The following is a 23,954-nucleotide window of genomic DNA, read 5'->3' on the forward strand; positions in this document are numbered from 1 at the left end:
CTGATGTAATTCTTCCTATTCCCTTTCCCTGTGTGACTTTTAAAAAGTCTTTTGCGGTTACCCAAGAATATTTATGTGAGTGAATTTTACTTGATATAAACATGTGTTACCCTACCCTTGTGCTGAAGTTTGTTATTTAATATGATTTTATATGAGTGAACCAACAATATTCAACCAGACTTGCTGTTTCTAGACCCACCATTGCTTTAGATAGTAGATGAAACATATCTGTCTTTACCTTTTCCCAGTTTGATATTATTTTGCCCTAATGTAATAGTAGAAGACGTATAGTAGAACCTCTCCTATAGAAATACTATGCCATCCTATATTTCTTTCATAGCTACAATTCCTTATGTTATGAAGTGTAGGTGTAAAAAAAACTACTGTTTGATGTTAATATTTTGAAGAAAAAAAAAATTACCATGTGATTTTTGTAATCCCCCTTTTTCCTGTAAGCCCATGTTTATTCTTATTTTGTTTAAGATATTGACCCTAATATACTAGCACAGTATGGAAGGAATTTTGAGGCGCTGTAAGAAATTATTTGAAATGATCCAACATATGTTTGATAATTTGAATCATTTGGAAAATACTTTTTTCGCATCATTGGATTAATAAACAAGTTGTCCACAAAGTTTATTTAAATCAAAGTACTACATTATGAATGTGAATCCCATTTAAATGCTTGTATTAGTATCTATCCTTCACAAATGGATACCATTTTAATTCAGTTTATTTCACATCTCTTCAAAAACATAAAATAACAATGAAAAGTTAAGGAATTTAAGATTTAAGAAACATGTGTATTCCACAGTAAATCAGTAAATTCCTTCAATCTGTGCTTGTAGAAATTAACAGTGAAAAATACCCTTAGAGAGTGGACGACCTTAATCCTTACCCTGATCCTCCCCATCCTAATCCTAATCCCCACCCCTCAGGTCACCCTGAGCCCACCATCAAATGGTTCAAAGATGACAAGGAATTGAAGAGTTCGCCAAAGTACAGCATCTCTTTTGCGAAGGGCAAGTGCTCGCTGAAAGTCAGCAAGACCTCCGCAAAGGACAATGGCCAGTACAAGTGCACTGCCGATAATAAGTGCGGAAATGCAATGTGCTCTGCCACATTGCAGATCCAAGGTATGTCAATCATAATAAATCTATAATAATAATTATATTTGCTTATATAGCGCCTAACACTTACTTTATCAGAAGTCTCTAAGCACTCTGCAATGATGCAGCATAATTACCCTGGCTTTAGCAGAGCAGCTGTCACACGCTCTGCGTTTCAAGGAATAAATTCCTTATTCCTACCAGGTCCCCATTTACTTCACCTGGGTGGAGTGTGGCAAATGTAGATCAATGTCTTGCCAAAGGACATTAGTGCCATTTACTTATATTTGCTTTGTATGGAAAAATAAGTCACAATTTTTAACAAATTCCACCATAGCATTGTGGAATTTATCTTAGAAGGGTGAATAAGATGTTACAGATGAATTTTTTGGGATGTACGTACAATATAAAAATGGTCAAGTCTACAGTCCTACTCTTCAGATAAATGAGTAGAGAGGGTCCTATTTATCAAGTCATCATCATCATAGTAATTATCATTTTTTAGGGTCAGTCTTCTGACGCTTTGGTGATGGACATTCCATTTCCATCATGGCCTTCATCAAAGCCTTCTAGTCTTCCGCATTCACCTGGGTGAAGCAAGATACTCTCATACTCTCAAGAATTTTCAAACCATTTTAGGGGGCAGTGGAAAGGAGTAGTTTATAGTCTTTGACTACATGTATGTAAATTGTATGGCCTTTCCCCTCTCTCCATTTGGACATGACAAAGACCTTGTTAACATTAATATTTACATATCTTTATGTAATGTGTTCTCTCCCCACTTGCCGAGTTAATAGTTTTAGTGAGTGTGATTATACTTATATTATATCTCTCCTCCCCACTTCCTTATATGAATCGTTTGATTTTACCTTCTAGGTCTATCCTGATTAATCTTACATAAGGGTATACAAATAATTGGATTGTGTTTCACTTTTTTTTTTTACATGATGAGGTTTTTGCCAGGAGAATCATCATAGCTTATTGAAATGTGGAGAAATTGATCTTATTATAAGAAACAGTTGTTCAATTTTTCTCTCTTTTTCTACATGTATTGTGTTTATTGTTTATGTCTGTAGTACATCATAAATGCTTGTTTTCTATAAATTCATGTTGTGGATTGTTTCCATGTATTGCGACAGATAACATTAACTGAAGCTTCATGGTTGTTAGGAGAGTTTATAATGAGGTGTGGGGATTACATTTACAGGTGATTCTAAGCCACCAGAAATTGTCACGGGTCTTAAGGGTCAGGAAAAGACTGAAGGTGACTCTGTTCGGTTCGAGGTCAAGATCACCGGCACCCCAAAACCGGACGTGAAATGGTTCCAGAACGGTGACGAACTGAAGAACTCCATCGATATTCAGATCTCGGATGAGGGTGACAGGTACATTCTTGTGATTCCGGAAGTTTTTGACGAGGACGCTGGCGATTACTCCGTCCGCGCCGAGAACGCCGCCGGTATCTCGACATCGCAGACCATTCTGAAGATCAGGAGTAAGTCCGGTACGCTCCCCGTCGGTTCTCATACGCCGTCGCAGCCTGCACCACCACCATTTCAAACTGACTGCATTTCTTCCCTCCCTTTGTGTTAAATATGTTCATAGTTTGCAATGCGTAGTCCATGTGCACGTCACTCTATGTCAAATTTTCATCATCGAGGGCGTCAGTCAGATATCAGTCAAAATCAAAATAGGAAATTTCCAGGTAGACAAAAACCTTCTATGGATAACAGAGCATTATGGGGTACAGAATTTGACATACCCAATGTTTTCCTTATTATAAAATTGAGATATGCTTTTCTGCATGTATACTCCTTCAAAACTTATTTAAGTATACATTTATGCAAAGATATAATCACAAATATCATGATTTTACTGATAAGACTGACACCTTTGAGCAATATACTGCTCATGAAGCATACATATTGAAAATGAGTAGTAGATATTAGAATCACAAATATGCTGATGTATTTTTCAAGCATTTCATTCATATGGACCGATATGCATTGATTGATTGATTGCCGACTCATGATTTCTCTACACTTTTACCAAGAAAATGAGAAGTTCATTTGTATGATCGTGCATTATTTGTAATCCTACGTCACCAGACACAGATCACCCTTGTCACAGATAAATTAATACATAAATGCATAATAGGCTTCTAACTGTATCAAAATTGTTTTGAATTTTACAAAGTTAGCAAAAGAGACTGAAAGAAATATAGGACATACATGTATGTGTGAATATTTTTTTAGCACTGGATTCCACAGTCAAGAATGTAATAAAGAAGGATATCATTCTATCAAATTTCATTTTCTTCAATGTTAAGTTTCATAACATTGCATCTTGTCTTCTTTGTTCAAAATAATTCTGGTATTGCACAATTTGGGAAAAATATTCATATATCTCTTCTTGTTTTGTATTGTAATTTGAGATTTGTATCAAAGACTTTGATGCTTAGATTTTATAGACGCTTTGCTAAAAACATCGAATTTAGTTTGATTAATGACGATAATTATTTTCGGTGTATTAAACCAATTTTCTATTTGCTAACGTTCATTTCTTTGGATGCAGTAGCTAGAATATAGTCTCTCGAGTTACTTCCTTTTTTTTCAATGGCTTCTGCTATTTTTACATCATGTTTTATATAGTGTCAAAAAAATCATCAAAAGCTCCACTCGTCTGCAGCAGTTAATTCAACTTTCATTTATAGATTAGTAGGAATGAGTAGAAATCTAGATGTTTGTACTACAAAAACAAAACAGGATTAAACTTCATGTAAATGTTAATAAAAAAAAGAAGAATATGGGGTATAATAGAACATGTTTGGGTTCCAAACTTGTAAGGTTTTAACCCCTTCATTATTTTTAAAGTGCAAGTTTCAAGCAATCTAGACGTAAAACAGCAGCAAATTAAGGCTAAATTTTTTCTGTAAATGATCCATTATAAGTGGCAAAATTCCTCAGTGGTGTGTGTATGTAGATAACAATTTATTGATAAATATAGATACTTTAGATGTATAAATACGTTTATTAAGGAATGGATGATGTAATGATTCTTCCAAAGTATATTTCAAAGTTGTGCATGATTGTGCATGTTAATGCAAAAGTAGACTTGTTATGTTTAGATATATTTAGAGTTAGTCTAACAAAAGGTTATGTAATATATTTCTACTTTGACATTGTATACTTCCCTAGATACATGTATGTAGTTTTTTTTGCATTTCTGAATGTCATAAACGCATGTTATAGTCTTGTATAAAGTATCAATTAAATCTATTTTTCAAAATGGTATATATTGTTTAGTATGGCTGTACAGTCTTTCCTGAAGGAGAACCTGCCAACTTTTAAATTAACAAATGAATCGATAGAATACATAAATATTTTCATGTAATTGTACGAGTAAGTCTTAAGCTTTAAAGACTATCATATTGATTCAAAAGGAAATATAGGAATAGTTTGTGATAAATGTATCAACATCTTTCATTGAGCACAGAAATGTCATACACAATTCATGCTTTTCTCATAAAGCAATTTATGTCATTGCAACATATATCGCACTTAATATAGAATTATAAGGCATAAGCATTGGTTATACATGTACTTGTACTTTCACATATGCTTAAATCTATTATCTACATCCAATTTCAATTGATTTGTTATGATTAATTTCATTTCTTGTCATTACTGCTCACACATAAAGTGTTTGTGCATTATCATATTCATGTATATGTATGCAAGAGAGATTTGAAAGTGTAATATTTTGTTTGGTGGATTCATAAAGCCATGTTCATTTGTATTATCACATGGTCACGAAACCATACATGCTTATACATGCTGTTTTTTCCCCTTTTCCTTTCAATGTCATATATTGATGTGATCATTTATGCATTTGATGACCTCATATTTATCTTGCATTTCAGTATCATTGAACATACCAAATTTTCCATATATATGTGCATTGCCAACAGTGATATGCAGAATTTACCAAGTTCTTATTCCATGAACATGTCATTTCTTGTGTATTTGCAATGAGTTATGCATTTCATGGAGTCATTAACAAGGAGAATAGGCAAGTTTCCTGCTGTCTGTAACTCATCAATGTGCCAGCAGAGTTTTGCAATATCAATTTAATCTATGTTTTCAAACAAATGTTACCTCTACTTGCACATATACTTTGTCAAACTTTCTTGTTTAAAGCTTTGTCGGTTCTTCCAAAAAGACTTTATATTTTAGTCCCCCCCCCCCCAAAAAAAAATAAAAAAAATAAATAAGGAACTTGGGTCTAACAATTAATTCGCATGTAGATGAGTTATACTGAAGGAAATTGGTCAATTCTATTGGAGGCATGTGTTCATGGTGGATGTATGCATAACTTTTGTATAACTATTTTTGTTTGATAAAGCCATTCCTTTGATTCTTACCACCAGACACTGCTCCTACTGAAGAGGTTAAGCCGCAACCACCACCACAAGAACAACCATTGCAGCAACAACCTCAGCAGAAGGAGGAGTCAGCACCACCACCACCACCACAAGAAGAGGTAAAGAAAGCAGAGCAACCCCAACCACCACCACCACAGCCACAACCAGAGGTGAGATTTCCAAAGGTTGTTTTGCTTGGTCCACCAAATGTCTCTTCCACTCATTGAAATGATTATTAGATGTTTATTAATTCAGGTTTCTGTATTTATTAAAAATTGTTGTCACGAAATGATTAAACATACCCTACTAATTTTTTTAGAGGAACATGTATAGGTTGTTTTTATATGCATACTATGCTAGATTTTATACTTTAATTATCAGAAAATAAACAATTCTATCAAGAAGGAAACCCTAAACTGATTGGGATAATTTAGAATCACAGGCTTTGAAACTTGTTGAATGATTGTCAGTCTCTCAATCCCTATAAATAGTGTGCTGTATGTATTAAGAGCATGCATTGTTCTGTTGAAGAAAATTTGATGGATGCCTTGAGAGCTCTATGTACATGTATCTTGGCATGGCTAAATTCGCTGACAACAAATTGAGCAATAAATTTGAAAAATATAGAAACTCAACTTTATCTTGTCTACTGCCCCTACTTTTGCTTCTATTTTTTAAAAACAATAGTCACTGTTATCGTTGTCTTTGTTTTTATTGTCTCATTGTAGGTGAAACCACCACCACCTCAAGCAGAGGTTAAGAAACCTGAGGCCGAGGTTCAGACTCCACCACCTGAACCTAAGCCTCAGGTTCAGCAACAAGTGCAACCACAAGTGCAACCACAAGTGCAACCACAAGTGCAACAACAAGTGATACTACAAGTGAAACCACAGCAACCACCACCAGCACAAGTCCAACAGACGGTGAGTTCTTTTAATAGTTTAAACTCTTTTTCATCCAAAATCTCATTGATAAAACCAGAATTAAATGGCCTAGTGCCTCTGCTAAATTTGATCTTTAAGCCAATTTCTTGATTGTAAGGAGAAATGACACAGAACACATGAATTATATGTATAATTCAGCATAACTCTGTCACAATAAGAGGGGCACCAACTTAACACAGAGTAAAATCTTGCCAATATATATTTCTCCATTTTTTGTCTAAAGGATTTGTTATCTTACATTTGTGGTATTCTATATTTTATATTATAGATTGAAATCAAGATGGCAGCTCCAACGGAAGCAGCAGCGCCCAAACCAGCGGCACCACCACCACCTGCTATTACCCATGGACCTGTCTTCACTAAGGTATGGAGTTTGTTCCAGCAATAATTGCTTCACAGAAAATATCCGGCACTAACTAAATTCTTAACTTCAATACTAAACCATACACTAAACCGAACTTAATCTTAATCACAACCTTAAACCTAACTCAAACACATTTGTAACCGTAAGCCTGTATCTTTGATGAAATAAAGCCTGGTGATTACCACTAGAGCATATGTTTGAGCACCAGGTTTATATTTCTTATAGAAATATCTATGGGTCCTTACACAATTATTCAGAAATATAGCATTACAAGAGTATAAAGGGAAGATGCTCAATATGGCCTGATATCCAATGTTCTTGATACTAGTAATGATCATGATAGTACCGACTATGATGATGATAAGTTGCTTCTGTGAGAATACCTTTGAAATGCCTGTAAAGATAGTTTTGTACAGGATGACTACTTCCAAGTCTTCTTCTTAACAAGTGATTATGTGTATAGTGAGACTTCGTCATACCACGCAAATGTGTTATTGCAGAGATTGCAGAAACAATATTGCTGAAATAAAATAATTTTATTTTTGTTGTTGCATCCTTTACAAGCTCTGACAAGCAAATGTAATTTTGAAAGAATTCACAGTGGTTTCCTCTAGTAAGCCACAACGTAGATTTGCCAAACATTGCTTATTTAATATCAATCTTTTCCTAACCTTCTTCTACAGACCCTCTCAGATGTCACTGTCAAAGAGGGTAAACTAGTCAAACTGGAATGTGTCGTGAAGGGTCAACCTCAACCAGAAGTCAAGTGGTACAGGGAAGGTACCCTCGTCACCTCATCCGTGGACTTTGAGATCAAATACACCAGTGGCGTGAGCTCTCTCACGATACCTGAAATCTACTACGATGACGCTGGGCAGTACGCATGCGCTGCCACAAACAGCAAGGGTACCAAATCTACCTCCTGTAATGTCAGGGTTCTACGTAAGTCAAAAGTCTACATTTCATTTTCATAAGTAAACTGACAAGTTAAACAAAGCAGATTTTAAACCTATGGAAAACACCTATTTTTAGCCTTGTTCAGATGGTCGCCCTACTTGCTTTTCCAATTCGGTAGGACTTTTGTGTAAGAGTGTAGAAGTGTTTCTGTTAGGTCCTTTTGCATTTTTAAATGTTGTTATTGAAAAATGTCACTAGTTGACGATGTGAATGTATTCATTAGTAAATTTTAGTAAAAAGTTTTTTTTCTTTAGTATTACACAAGGAATACAATTTTGAGAACTTATTTTGTGCTCTGTCAAGGTGTCAAAATGAAATGCGGCATCTGGTCATGCAGTATTGTACTTGTATATCTCATATAGTAATATCTTTTGTATATAGTTTTGCAGATATATAAATTTTGTATGTACTTTATTTTTTTATATGATTTGATATTTCCAGCTGGAACCCCACCACCATCAGCCCAACAAGCTCAACCACCACCGCCAGCACAAACGAATGCAGTCAATGACACAGAGCCTAAGAAGCCTAAAGAGAAACTCCCCATCGGCCCACCTGAGTTCTCCAAGCCCCTCCTCCCTGCCCGCTACACAGAGGGAGGGAAGTGTCGCTTCTCCTGCAATGTCGGGGGCAACCCAGCCCCTAAGATCACTTGGCTGAGACATGGACAACCTATCGAATCAGGTTACAGGTATGTAGAAGATCAATTTAGAATATTATAAGAGATTTTATGGAGTTTAAAACAAAAATGTTGTTGGACTAAACATGAAGTTTATGTCTTGTTTATTTCTGTTCTTTTTATAAAACTTCATGTAGTATGTCTGCTTTTTATTTATAGGAATCTCAGTATACCTTTCAAGAATATACAGGTTTTTGGTAATTTTCTAAATTAATGACGGGGTCTCTCTTTCATATCCAGTCATGGTTTCTTTTGGACCTTGTAACAGATTTGCAAGATAAATATATTATTCTGATTGTTATATGAATATGGACAGAAATTAGAAGGAAACATATTTCTTGTTTTCAGTCTCTGAACCTGTTTATTATGTACACTGTATATATGTAAAATTCAGAAGAGATCTGAACTGAAACTAACTCTAATCTCCATTCTTCTTGTCCAGGTTTGTTATCAAGTATGATGAACAGAAAGGATTGGCCACTCTAGACATCACCATGATTTTGGCCGAGGACAAAGGAGAGTACACATGTATAGCCAAGAGCAAGGCTGGTCAGTGCTACCTAACTGCTCCTCTCCTTCCAGGAGGTAAGACACTGGATTTAAATTTGAAATGTGAAATGCCTCTAGAAAAGGCTTTTGAAAGAGTTTGCAGAAGAGACCTTGTTCACATTTACATGCTTAATGCATGCTACCTGTGAAGATTAACCCATTTTTCATTTTAGGCCAGAGATGACTCTGGTTCGGTATTTACCAAAATCAAATCGATGAAACACCTTTTGGTCTGCCCCTCCCCCCTCCTCCTACCAGAACTGTGTACTCCTTATTAAAGACCTAGAAGTATTCAATGCCAAGCCCAGATCCAGATTGATTAGGTCTCCAACAAAAGTTACATTTTGATCTTTTCAGAATTTAACAGAATAAGCGAGTCTCCAAGAAAATTCTTTATAAATTTCATATTAGAAGACCTACTTATTTTGGGTGTTTTTTTTTCTCTCTCTGTGTAGCTCAATACGACCACTGGGCTAAGGAGTATGAGGAACAGAAAGCCATTGAGAAAGCCAAGAAGAAGAAGGACGTAGTGAACAGAGAACTTGAGCTTAAGGTCGCTGAGAAAGGAGGCAAGGTCACACCAAGCCAAACTACTTTCCATGAACCTGATCAGGTGAGTGCTGTCCTCTGGAACTAACTTGAAAATCGAGCATTAATCTTTTGCAGCTGGTTAGAATATTACCAAGATCTTGGTCAATTTCTTTAAAAACGTACATACATGTATGATTAATTGAGACATTTTGATTAATCGCACTTCTTTTGTGATTAGGCTCTAACATTATAGCCTGTATGATTACTACAATTATCAATTAGATGCAAACAATATGAAATCACATGAAAACAATAGAGAAAATATTTGATATGTAGTGATTGATGGATTGTATTATAGCATTTGTACAGATTAAAAGTTTACATGCATGCTTCATGATTATGTGGTGTTAAAAAATATGTGAAATATGCTGCAACCATTAGTACGGTTGACCTGGGAATCTGTTCATCATTGGTTAGCTTTTTAATCTGGCAACTTGAGATCTAAAGGATTAAACAAAATCATATTTTCATAAGAATGAAGATTTAAGTGTGCTTAACACACTTGATGGAAGTTTTAAAAGTTATTGTTTACTGAATTATTATTGTAAGTGGTGTGTATGATCATAGGCATCGTAGAACTTATAAAAAATGCAACGTTTGTTACCAAATGCTGCTTTGAAATAGTATTCATAGCATGTTCTGAGATGCCAACCAGTACGATTAAATCGTGTTTAGTACGATAATAAGAGTGAAATACGATAATACAATATTTTCTCATTAAATTTTAATGAAAGAGCAAACATTTTACTTGACCGTACTTATATTAGTAAAACATGTTTTCTGAAATTTTACTGGCCCGGAGCCAATGGGCCAGTGGTAGTGTCAAGTTTTCCTGAAAATCAGATTTTTCTCTCCAAACTCTGATTTTTTTTTTAGAATACTCAGTCTGTTTTTTTATATCAAGAGGTTGGCATCTCTGCATGTTACTTTGTCAATCTGGAAATGAAATTCATGGCTTGTTGAGTGAAACCTGTCTTCTTGTAGTTGCCCTTTAGCCCTATCCCTATCAAAAAATGTTAAATTCATGCTTGATTGTGACCTTGGCATGTACACCTGGCATGGTTGCAATGTAAATCATAGGATACACCCCAGAGAAGACCAAGCCTCTCGCCATTCCTGCAGCGTATTCAGCAGGAGGTAGAATATCGAGATCGTGCCGATCGCACCAGCGAGTATCAACCACCAATGGAATGGAAGGTACCCTCCCCCCGTCATCCTTCATCATCGTGTTTCCACATTTCATTAGTAGATTAGTGTTTTGATTCCGCTTGCAGTGTGAAACATTGTGTAACCATGTCATTTTCAATTGATTTCTGTGTATTTTTAATTCACATGATTGTTTAATTTTTGTGTGCACCTAATTTCACTGAGAGTGATGTACTTTACCACCAGATTCTAAATTAGAACATTTAATTAATCAGTCATGATTTAAAATAATTTCCTTTTCACAAATCAGTAGATTTCCTTCATCATTTAAGCTAAGCTTTCTGAAAATTAATTTGTTGCATTTCTTTAATAATAAAGCAGGTACACAGAAGTTTGCCAATGAAGATTTAAATTTAGATAGCACTATCCTCTTGTGGAGAAAAGGAGGACTTGATTCAGTATTATGTTTCTGTGTGATTTACACAATGGGTACTAGCAAAATGGTGTCTACATAATAACTTTAAAATTTCAATAATACAAAATTATTCTCTATGCAAGTTCATTTTGTGCAAGAGATTAAGTTCAATAAATGTCCATGCTTCATTCATTAGCATTTTCATAAAAATGTCCATCTGATTATTCAGTTATACCATTTCCATTCTCATAATGACTGAAAATATTGTGTATTTTACTTCCACATGATTTCTTTAAAGTATTCACTTTGAATCAATGCTTTGTGCATTTATACAGATTTATAGTTCATAGTGTCAAATATTAAAGTCTAGAGAACTGTATTTTCATGTCCATGAGTGATTTCCATCTGATTTTATTCAGCTATACCATTTCTTTTCTCATAATACATGAACATATCATATATTTTATTCTCACATGATTTCTTTAAAGTATTCACTTTGAATCAATGCTTTGTGCATTTATACAGATTTATAGTTCAAACTGTCAAGAATTAAAGTCAAGGGAATTGTATTTTCATGTCCATGAGTGATTTTGAATCTTTGCATGCTCTTTTTCTTCAAATAAGTCATCATTTTCTTTTTGTACATAATGGTGAGAAAAAAACAATATAATCCAACTAGTGTACTTGAAGAGAAGTACCTTTTGTGTGATATGATATTCAAAGTATATTTCTAAAACCAAGGTTAAAAATTATCATCAAGCCAAAAATTAATTTTGAAAAATACTATTAATCAAACTGCATTTAATTGTGTCAATATTTTTGGCTCACAAACGCTGAAAGATTATAAATTTATGTATAGGAATTTCATTTGCATTGTGATTTGATGGATGTTTTGACATGCAATGGTGATTTACATATCATGTGTTTTCATCTACATATTAAGCTTTTAAATGTAAATAGTTAAGCATGATTTTTATGTGCAAGTTCACATTTTTTAGAAAGAGAATTATAGTAGATGAGCTGCCAAATCAACGATGTTTATAAGCTCACCGAAAGATTCTTTGCTGATTGCATGCTATAATACTAAAAACAAACAAACTAAGCTGCATGTTAAAATGGAACGGAAATGAGTATACAAAAATGGGATGCTCCATCTTTTCAGACAACCAAGTTGTCACCATTTGAGAGACGTCTTATGAGAGAGGTGGAGATCCGTGAACAGGAGACAGGCCCGCGTCCGGGTCCAACTGCCGATCAGGTACACACCTTGTTTTACCTCACCAGCTCAAAGTGTGCTTGAAGTGTTTCTTTTTTTCTTCTTCAAAAGTTGATGATCAAAATGATATTAGGGGTTTATCTTTAGATGTGTATTTGACATTGTATAAAGTAGTTTACCATGTTCACTTAAATGGATACCAAGATTTTGTAGGGTTTATCTATTCGTGTTTCCATACAAGATAAATATCTTTTGCAACAAATAAAGCACTGGCTAAAATGATTGAATATCTCTCCCCTTTGTAAACAGAAGGGTAAATGTAGCCCCAGAAATGCTGTTATATTGTAACAAGGTTTTAAGATTACCCTATTTGTGAATCAGAAACATGTTCATTGTTTCAGAATAATTGCATTATTTTTATTTTAAAGTTTGGGTATATAGAATATTTTTTACAATTCATTAACAATCATAGGGATATGTAGAATTTGTTGTACCATTTGTTAAACATCATAGGAATATATAAATATTGCATTGGCACTTAGTTGCCTTTTAAAAGTTTCATGGTACCAGCATCAATGGAGTTTATTTTTTTACATGTATGAGTTAGTCACATAATTGTGGAACATGTAATTATTGTTCTTTCCGAATGGCTCAATTTTGACACTAAACAGGGCGAGAAGCTTTCTTCATTTGAAAATCGTCTGGAAAAAGAGATTCGATTCAGGGAGAGGAAGTCGTCTACAGACTTTGATGCTCCAGATGCGGTGTGTAACAGACTTGCGATGCGCAAAATGGTAGAACTGATGATTAAGTGGCATTTCATTCAAACTTGTTCTTGCTTGTTTGTTAGGCAGTGTGCAATTTATACAACTTTACCTCGACTTTAGAGAATAATCCTGTTCACTTTATTTTCACATTCCTATAACTACACTTTGCCACTGGAAACCAGAATACACTTTTCTCCCATAAAAGGTCTCTCCGCTAGGTGGATACTCTACAAATTACTACATGTAGATTCCAACCCTTACATTATTAAAGAATGAGGAACTAGTATTTGAAACATGCCAATTGTCCATATAAGTCTCTCCATTGCACTAATGCATAATTAACGTCCAATCTTTCATAATTACGAGTATGCTTACTACTCAAGATAACTTTCTCTTCCTTTGCCCGATTTTCTGTATTACAGTTGCATACATTAGGTTCTCTTCCTTAAATCAACTAAAAGTGCTAGTGAAAATATAAGTCTTTCTATTACATTGATATACATTATATTCCAATTCCTGTACTATAGAAAATATCCCAGTTCTCCATCTAAGTCTCTCCATTATACTGCAATACGCATAACCAGATTTCAGAGTTCAAATTAAGTAAGATATACTATTAATGTATGATCCAATTATATGGGTTATTAGCAAACCAAATACTAATACTCTATTCCTCCATTCCAAAACTTCACATCACATTTGCTTCAAAACAGGCTGTGAACCAGCCCTTCCATGGGTTAAAAGAATTGCTCCATTACTAGCAAACCTCTTGAACAAAACAAAACAAAAATGATTATTCCACATCATATGGTGAAATCTTAATGATGAGCAAGACAAAACTTGAAATGCCATTTGAAATCAGTGCTACCAGTCATGCAGTGTGATCTTTGCATGTATAAATCTTGTTACTTGTGCTCTGCATGTTGTACATGTACTTTTTATTCTTAGAGATTTGTTGTGAGAAAATTGAATGTTCTTATGTGAACTGCAGTGTTTTTGTATTTGTGACATATTTTTTATAATATTGTAGTTGGAATTTTATGTAAAGTTCTGTTTTAAAAGTATATCTGTAAAAGAAAGCATGATTTGATGTTGATGGTGCCTCTTTTACTCTTATATAAAATGAAATTCAGTGTATACTGTGTGTACACTATAGTATAGTGTAGAATAGCATGTCCTCTGTCATATCTGCATGTACGTCAAAATAGCATGTGTGGCCAGTTTATTTTTGTTCACTTTATATCATAGAGGTATAGTTTTGTTTATGTTTCTCTTAAATCAATCTGCCGAAAATACTCTACCATGTTGATGTAGTGTTTTTATAGACTTCTGGTAAATCTTGTCTTGTGAAAAAGTTTCTCAAATACCTGCCATTCTCCAAAAATACCTATGGATCATCATCAATGATGGGTAAAAAGAGTTTATTGTGAATTAAAAGTTTGCATATCCAGATTCTTAGATTTTGTTATGTAAGCAAAGAAGTAACGAGTAGTTTAAGCTTCTCCCAACCTTAGAATTTGGTAGGGAAGCTTTCATCCAATCCTGTGGACTTTGTCAAGTCAAGTGATTTTTGCCTTGAGATCACTGGAGCGAAGATAGATGAAAATAATTCACTGTGGTCTCAAGGCAGCAGACAGTAAGAAACTGAATAGTCACTTGGCTTGAGAAATTCCACAGGAGTGGATGAAAGCTTGCCTTATAAATGTTAAGGTGGGTAGGAGCTTAAACTACTTGTTATAATAACTCCAACCGATGACATTTTTCTGTATCAAGCAAAGGATTATATAGCTTGTAGCTGATGGTGCATGTTTTTTATGTGATGTGAGCATGGAAGGCCTTTATTTTGTGAGTAAAATATTTCCAATGTATCACTTGTGTTAGATTGTGATACGATTGGTTCATTCCAATTGATTTACAAAAAAATGTGATGTCCATTTATAAGTGTTGTTCTATGGTGGTTTACATGTATTTGGCTATGTGGTAGCTAGGATCAGATATGTCATTTACCTCAACAAAGCAGAGGTGTATTTGTCCATTTTATATCATCCAATGAAAGACAATAACTTTTTCTTTGGTTCCACATAAGTTAAACCATTTTCAATTCATACATCAACCTCGCCTTTTATACATCCAGTACAATCAGCTCTTGTGTTATCAATGATATTATCAAAATGTTTGTTGATAAATTGATATTGCATATAATGGTATAAATACATGCATATATACACATGTCGTTCTATACATGTTTACGTCGAGTTTATAGTCTAGTATTTCATTTTCATACCTATAAATAGTACTTTGGACCCTTCTGTTTTGTCCTGCATTCTATTAAGTCATGTAATAACTTGTGTGTGAATATATGTTTCTTTTGGTTTGAAAATTTGTTGTTTTGCACATTTCTTATGTAGTTCAGTAGTGTATTTTCTTCGGTACAGTACACAACTGTTTGTGTATGTGTAGTTACTAATTTATCTATTTCATGAAGACGTAACAAAGGTTTGCAACAAAATATGTTACAAATATTTTAATGCTTTCTATTTTAGGAGTAAGTGTGGAGTGAATAAAGTACATGACTTAAAGTGGACGTGATTGGATAAGCTAAGGGTCATATATTTTATGAACAAATATAAACTGTGATATTTCTGATATACATATCCTGGTCAATTGAAATGACAACAAAAAGGAAACAATCGATTGTTGAAATGCCCACTATTAATTTAAAATTTCTACTTGTTCTTTTCAAGATGCTTTTCATTTCATTCCGAACAATAGTCTAATTTGACTTAATTTTGTGAAATGTTGTTTTAATTTAAAATTTCCACTTGTTTTTGTCAAGATGCTTTCCATTTCATTCCAAACTCTAGTCTAACTTGACTTTAATCATCATTATTGTAATATCCCAGGGTCCATTTGATGTGGCCACATTTGAAGCTAGCCTTCTGAACCAGAAGCAGCCCCAGGAGAGTGAGATGATGGAAGCCGAGACGGAGACTGAGCTCGAGTCTGAGCTAGAGACCTCAGAAGCCAGTCAACAGAGGGCTCCACGCTTCCTCAAGGAACTCAAGAATTATAAAGTCCCTGAGGCAGGAAAGATCTCTCTGAGCTGCCGTGTCGAAGGCAGACCAAAACCATCTGTAAGTTCCACTTTTTGTTCCTCTATTTAAAGGTATAGACTTGTTTTGGAAACTCTCCCCTCTCAAAAAATGAAATGGAAGCTCTTAGTACCAATCATGTGAAAGAATATGTTTTGACTAATACGTGATGATACACGTTGCCGGGAAACCGCCTACTAATTGATATATTTGGTAAATTATTATATCTATCCAGACTGGATAGATATCGCGTAGTCCCATTTTCATTAAAATATTTTGACAATATGATTCATTCTGGCTAGATATAGTTTATATCTTCTCAGAACTTTATTGATCTATAAAGATGTAAAATAATAGGTAGTTCAATATAATGGTATCTATTACAACTCTTTGCAGCCAATTTAAAGTTCATCCAAAACATATGTTGTGTCTGGTGTGAGTCTGTGTCATTTAAACTTTTTCTTTTCTTCTTTAGAATAGAAATGCCTCCAGTAACTTCTTTTCTTTCCGTTACATGATAGATATTCTCATATATATATGCCCCTTTCGGTGTGTTACACCATGCAAACATACTGCATCAAAATGGATCTTTTCTTAAAACGCAGATCCAATGGTTCAAGGACGGCTACCCTGTTCCAAAGTCAACTCGCTACGACCTCTCCTACATGGAAGGCTTCTCCCAATTCCGCATCGACCCCATCCTACCTGAAGATCAGGGTGCTTACACTGTCTTTGCCTGGAACCAGTTTGGCAAGGCGGTCAATACCGGTCTGATCAAGGTTCAGAGGCAAGGGTCAGATGAGGTCAGTCATATGAAAGGTGCCCTTGGTGCTCGTGTCCACATGTGAGTATACACTACCTTACGTTCAGTATTATCTGTCCTGTGAAAAATATGATTCATTTCATACATGCTTATTATTTTAGGCTCTTATGTTATCCTTAAACCCGCCCATGCCATAGGCGGAAAATCCCACCGAAAAATTTGAGTGTTCAACAGTGTGTTTGGACTAAGGATGGTTAGATTTCTTCTTACCAACATTAAAGCAGATACATGCAATGTGAAGTTTAGTCTCAATGAAAATATGTTATACCTCTTCTAAAAATAATACAAAGCTCAACAAGTTATAAATAAGCTATTGAAAGTTAATTGATGAATTGATGACAATTGTTCTAAATCTCAATGCCCTCATTTAAAGAAGGACAAATAGGAAAAAAGTGCCCACAGTTTTCATAAAAATAATTTTTTGACAGACATGGACTGTAACAGAAAGTTAGCCCCTGTTGCATTTGAAGACTTGTCTAAATGGAAATGTGATCTAAATCAATATTTACACATGTACATTAATGCAGAGGACACCAAATTGAAGAAAATATTCTATCCTAAATGAAATATATTTTAAAAATTAATTTTTTCCTCTCTCGTTCCTATCTTATCATTGAAATTTTTTCCATCGCAGGGATGCCGAGGAGTACCACCTCCCTGATCGTGAGAGGCAACCTGGTGAGGTGAGAGAAAAGCACTACAAACCCACCTTCAAGGTCATGCCCAGTGACCTTGAGGTGAAGGAAGGCAAACTGGCTAGGTTCAACTGCAGGGTCACTGGTCGACCCCCTCCAGATCTCGTCTGGTACAGGAATGAGATGCCCGTCTACCCAGATGCCAACCATAGGGTGAGGCCCTGTCAATTTTATCATCATATCTTTACTTATGTTATATCTATCACCGTTTGTTCTTTATTACCATTCGACCCCAAGCCTTGCCATAATTTTGATGATAAGAATTCAACAAATAATTTGATCATAACATACCATTGAGATTGTTGATGTCATCAATTTGATATTTGTTCGGTGCCATACTTCTTATGTAATAGACTGAGGAAACGGGTATAAAAGTAGACTGAATACATTCAAACCTTTTTAGTTACACTTGTATAGAAAGACCATCAATTTTAAAAACACATTCTGTTCCTCTTCAACCTATATTGAATGAACCAGCTCAAAATAACATAATGCTGATAACGGCTTTCCATGTTTTCCTGATGATTTTACTGTATTTCTATCTTTTGACTCAATACAGGTACTGGTGAATGAGGGGGGTGAGCATGCCCTCATGATAAGCCACGCCCGCCCTCAGGATAGTGGTATGTACACCTGTATCGCTAACAACAGGGCAGGAGAGACCAAGTTCCAAGTCAAACTCCATGTAGATCGTAAGTCTGATGTCCTCCACTGAACTCCAAATTGCTACAGTAGAGCGCTTTCGCAATCACGACAGAAGAGTTACGGGGATACAGTTCTTCCGTCGTGTTTAGGGAATGAACGCTATAATGGCCGCGTACAGTCGTAAAAATCAACGGGACAGAGAAAATTCTGGTTCGCGCATGCGCAGATTGTTTTTTCGTACAAGTTACCATCGTCTTTGCCTTTCGTCGTGTTTGCGAAAGCGCGCTAGTGTTTTGAAAGATACACTACATATACATTGTACTTGTGACAAAGGTTGACTGTGGCAATCTTCTATTTGTTCAATTAGTCAGCTGAAGCAGAAAAAGAGTTAATGGTTTTTCTCCTTGTTTCCATTCTCATGAACAATATAGATTGGTGTGCAAGTTATCATTTATGGTCAGAGATGCATAGTTGCTTAAATTTGATGTACTTCACTGGATGACAAGTCATGGTCTCCATTTTTAGAATCATCTTTAATTCATATTTTTATAGGAGGTTGAGAACCTCTTTTGAAAAAATGTAATTACTTCAAAGTGTATAAAGTTACCTCTTTTGAAATACTGTTGTGAAATTACTTAATATGCATATATTTACAGCTTAGTATGAAATGAAAACAATTGCTAGGTTACAGGGCTCTTCATCAAGTGAAACATTATCTTAGGAGAGCTGCATGAACATGCTCTAATATGCTAGACATTGTTCATATATTTGTTATTTTACAAGTCATCCTCTTCCCAATTTCACAAATGCAGCTAAGAGGCAGCTGGTGGCACCCTCCTTCATCGATCGTGTTGTCAATGAGACGGTGCGAGAGAACGAAGCCGTGACCTTGACCTGTAAGGTCAGCGGGTGCCCCACCCCTCATGTCTCCTGGCAACGAGACCAGAAGCACATCATGCCTAACGCCGGCGGTTACAGGTATGTAGGAATGACTTTGATCATTGAATTTAAAAGAATCAATGAGAGCTTTCACAAGTCATTTTTTAGAATGGTGGTAGTTTGAAATGAGGAATTGCATGAACTGATCGTGTAATTCAAAGCACTGTACATGTGCTATTAATTCTTATTCTTAATATCAAGGTGCTCAATGCTAAATCTTCTCTCACTCTATATTGATATGTAAGGCATTAAAAGAAAATGTTCTATTAGTAATTATTAAAATGAACCCGTGGTCCTGATAACACGCATATGATCATATAATCAATTGATTGATCGTACAATCAATTAATTGTACAAAGCTGCCAATTGCAAAATTTGCTATCATTCCACATCTTCTCTTTGCGTCATTTTTTTGGATTTATAGAGTTTGCATTTTTCAGTTGATGCCAATGTTTTTTGCTTACCCTAGAATGCAAATGAGTGAGGACGGAGTGTGCCAGCTGTTCATTGAGAGAGTCACTCGTCATGACAGCGCCTGGTACACGTGCACAGCACACAACTCGGCAGGACGCGTCTCCTGTAGAAGTAGAGTCCAAGTGATATGTAAGTAATACTGGATTTTATCAGAATTTGTAAATACAGATTCAACACCTTTTACAAAAAGATCTTCAGTGCAGTTAACATAATTGTTTTAATTGAAACAGATTAAAAGTTTGTTACAATGCTCAATATACATGTCTCCCATATATGAAAGTAATTTTTACATATGACTTTTCTATAAATGAACAAGAATCAAAACCAAACTTAAGCTCTTGATTTAAAACTGAACCATTTTAATTATGTGATATCAATTTAAGATACGGACAGACATGTATCTGTGTACCTCAATGCATGTTGTTTTGGTGGATATTTACATTTAATGCAACTTTTATGCTGTCATTGGGAATTAGTTTTCATTGTGTCAGGATAAAATTAAATCCCTGTTATCAATATATACATTTTATTCTCTCTCATCTCCAGATGACAAACTGATTAAAGATAATGAGCCAGCTCCCATCTTTCAAAGGCGCCCAACACAGAGGTAAGAATGTAGAAATGAATAGTAAATGAAGTAAATTATTAAATTCATCTTCTATGAGAATTGAATCTTTTGTGAATATGCTTTTAGTTTTAAGACTAGGTGTTGTCGCATGTATCTCCTGAAGGCTTATTGGGCATGAATTTAAAAAAACTAGGTCATTATCAATGAATTTGATTATTCTACTGTAGATCACAAATGAGATGTTTCATTTGGTTAACTAGGATTTACCTTTTGAATGGTGAGCATGTTGCCGTGACAGATACAAAGTTATCTCGGAGCATGTACCGCAGGAGCAAGTTTATATATTTCATAACACATATATAGATAATAGAAAACATTCTTTTAAGGTTTGCTTGGGGATTGGAAATATGTAAAATATGAATGAATGCTAAGTCCCACTGTGTGCTTATTTTATTGGAGATTTAATACAGAGGACATTTTTATGGGATGGACATAATATGAACCATACTATATTTTCCTGATAATTCAGTAGCAACTTTTCTCTTGAATGTTGTGCATGTTTGTGTGGATGCAGGGAGGAGTATGCTATCTATTACAGGTAAACAGTGTCAGCGTTTGTATAATCCCTTAGGTTTGAATGTATTGATTTGCAGGTGGATATGAATTTATTTGTAGCTACATGTGTGGTAGATAAAGGGCGCGTTCATGCTTGATTTTGAAGGCAGAATGAGCAATTTGTAACGCTCATCATAAACGCTCATCGTAATCGCAGTTCCACGGTGCACTGTTCATGCTTACTTCTCCAGGCAATTCTCCTTGGGTGGCCTTCAGCTGGATTCGCAAACCTGTGTGCGCATGCTATGTAGACCCACTAAAGGTCAGTGCGTTGACCCTATTTAAACGCGTTTACAAATTGTAAACTCATCTTTTTGTGAGTTTACGATCAGCGATCATGATCGCCGTTTTTCGGTGATTCTACAAAAGTGAGCATGAACGCAATCGTGTTTTAAACTAAACGCGTAACAGATGCCTGATTCTGGCCGTCAAAATCAAGCATGAACGCGCCCAAAGATCATGGTTTGAAATTTCATGCAGCTGTAATATTTGATAATCAGCATAATTGTTGGCTTTTTGAAGAGTTTTAAACAGAAACTTATACATTGTAAATAATCCATTTAGTGTTTGCAATCATGTATTATTGTAGGTTGATTTGAGGTGAAAATCTTTACAGATGTTCATGTATTTGCAGCTAGGATTTATTAATCAAACAGTACATGAAATATGCTCTCTGTTGTTGGTTAAGTATTCATTGCTTTAATGAAACAACCAACAACAAAATACCTGGGTTTGATTGATGAGTGGCTTTTGGAGTTGTTTGTGTTCTGTATTTTACAGGTGTACTTATTATTAGTTATGTGTAAACTATAGATTGCATTTTAATTGGTAGCTTCATATTTATGATTTATTAACCCACAGCAGGCTGGAATACATGATCAGTGAAGGGTAAAAAATGTCAAGTGTGTAACACACAGCACCGATTTCCCCCTCCATTTTGAACTTTCATGTACATTTCAAGTTGGGTGCTTATTCCAAATGTGTGTTTCAGTATTTTGAAGGTCTGTTTTTACTCAAATTTGATCATACTGGATTTAATTTGAAATTAAAATAGTAGCAGTATTTATGAAAATCCTAACCTTTGTTTATTAGAATTAATGTAAATGCAAAGCTAAAAGCTTTAATTTTCTTTTATCGAGCTATTACTCCTGTGAAACATTTGGCTTGATGTTGATATCTCACCCAACTTGAAATATCTGAGAAACATGTACATGTCTATTTTTATAGTTACATGTATTTGTATAATTAAGCTTCACGTTTTAATGATTACGTTTTATGTGGTTCTATGTTGATGTACATGTAGTAAAGGGCTCCCTATTGTGATTGAACTAAATATTACCAAACGTGTAATAATGTCATAAAACACTTACGATTGCAGTTCACCCCAATCTATGTGCAAATGTGTAGTCAACCCACGAAATATATTGTGTATAATTATCTACATGCATCCTGGATCTAACTTTTGTAAAGGGTAAGGCTGATGATCAGGAATTTTCTTGAGAAATTTAATTGGTCATAATTAAAGCTCAAAGAGAAAGAGGGGAGAAAAGAAAAAGGGACCCTCACACAGTTACTTATTTTTAGCATATGGCAATGAGACACCTTTTAATACATTTATTTATAAATATTTAATTGTCTCATGCTATATGCTATATTATAGATAATCATATAAAGATGGCTTTTGTGGGAGATTTTTTTTGTAATTACAATTGTGTTATTCAAGTAATGTCTAATAAAAAAATATACAGGGACTATATATTTACCACTTTTGAAGCACATCCCTGATACCCCCATAAACATGAGAGGATATTAAAGAGCACTCTGAAGTGATGCACAGAACCATTTGTTACTCACTCCATTTAATTACTATACTTCCAGCACTCCTCCTTGCCCTCTTTTAAGTAATTTATGATATACAGTGTGCAGTTTATATAATCATATTTATGAATTCACATACATTTAGTTAGAGCAACAGAATGGTTTTGGAAGATCTTTGAAATTGACATAGCACTGTGTTAAGTACCCTTCTCCAAAAAAGTAAAATAGGGTTGAATTCTTTTTAATGAAAGAAGAAACTGTATTCATAGACTATTTTTTATCTCTTAATGAACTTGTAGGATTCGGGTAAATGTGAAATATTTCCATGTAAACTGCTTCATGAAATTTGCACAAGGAAGATTGAATTCCCATGTATGACTCATGCAGCGCTTTGATACATATATTTGGTTCTTTATTTACTATGCGAAAGAAATGTATGCATGGGAGCTATTAAAAGAGAATGATGACAATACATCAAAATAGAAAAAATAACCCAAATAAGTATATGATTTATGTTTTTAACATTAGATTCAATTCTCCTCTCTTCTGCAGTAAAAAACCTCCCCCAGCGCCTGAGAAAGAAGATATCCCAAGCTATGTAACACAGTACGATGGAACACAAGACGGTGAGAAGAAACCAAGCATCAAGCCGGAGTTCGTCGTCCCACTCAACAACAACCTGAAGAAGAAGGAGGGTTCCAGTGCACACTTTGCCTGCCGCCTCCAGCCCGCCGGAGACCCTACCATGAGGGTGGAATGGTTGAAGAACAACACTCCACTCTTCATCGGTGAGTTGAATTGCTTGTCTACCTCCATGTCAGCAGAATCTTTACAGCTCTTGCCTTTTTTACTCTTTCAAGATATGGACATAAATTATGGACATAAATTATAAAATGCTTTGTGTGGTCAGCCATTAAAGTACAAGTTTGATATTGTCCGCTTAGTGTTGTCTTTGTTTCCCAGGGGCTAATGGAGCCACTGCAGGTATCATGTCTTTTTTGTAAACTTAAATTTGGGTGCTTTATGATTTTTTTCAAACATTCTTGAGAACTTTCCAATATAGATTTCCTTGCATAGGCTTATGATAGAGAAATTAGGATAATAATCAAACAAAAGAAATGCATA

At 34.9% G+C, this 23,954-nt stretch overlaps 1 protein-coding gene across 2 annotated transcripts in view; it reads left to right on the top strand.

Annotated features, from left to right (window-relative positions):
- The window catches only part of LOC587668 (titin), a 174,881-nt gene that overhangs the window by 134,938 nt on the left and 15,989 nt on the right, over nt 1-23,954 (top strand). For both annotated transcript variants that reach the window (XM_030974183.1, XM_030974184.1), the window contains exons 70-89: nt 939-1,136; nt 2,317-2,613; nt 5,539-5,702; nt 6,261-6,455; nt 6,745-6,840; nt 7,524-7,782; nt 8,239-8,488; nt 8,919-9,061; nt 9,481-9,638; nt 10,697-10,813; nt 12,340-12,435; nt 13,065-13,157; nt 16,064-16,294; nt 16,858-17,096; nt 17,710-17,923; nt 18,330-18,462; nt 19,228-19,393; nt 19,824-19,957; nt 20,375-20,435; nt 23,382-23,617. In XM_030974183.1, coding sequence (XP_030830043.1) covers nt 939-1,136; nt 2,317-2,613; nt 5,539-5,702; nt 6,261-6,455; nt 6,745-6,840; nt 7,524-7,782; nt 8,239-8,488; nt 8,919-9,061; nt 9,481-9,638; nt 10,697-10,813; nt 12,340-12,435; nt 13,065-13,157; nt 16,064-16,294; nt 16,858-17,096; nt 17,710-17,923; nt 18,330-18,462; nt 19,228-19,393; nt 19,824-19,957; nt 20,375-20,435; nt 23,382-23,617 — 3,480 coding nt within the window. The remainder of the gene's footprint in view (nt 1-938; nt 1,137-2,316; nt 2,614-5,538; nt 5,703-6,260; nt 6,456-6,744; nt 6,841-7,523; nt 7,783-8,238; nt 8,489-8,918; nt 9,062-9,480; nt 9,639-10,696; nt 10,814-12,339; nt 12,436-13,064; nt 13,158-16,063; nt 16,295-16,857; nt 17,097-17,709; nt 17,924-18,329; nt 18,463-19,227; nt 19,394-19,823; nt 19,958-20,374; nt 20,436-23,381; nt 23,618-23,954) is intronic.

This window comes from Strongylocentrotus purpuratus, unplaced genomic scaffold (assembly GCF_000002235.5).
Source record: "Strongylocentrotus purpuratus isolate Spur 01 unplaced genomic scaffold, Spur_5.0 spur5_scaffold_7, whole genome shotgun sequence".
In the NCBI taxonomy this organism is placed as follows: domain Eukaryota; kingdom Metazoa; phylum Echinodermata; class Echinoidea; order Camarodonta; family Strongylocentrotidae; genus Strongylocentrotus; species Strongylocentrotus purpuratus.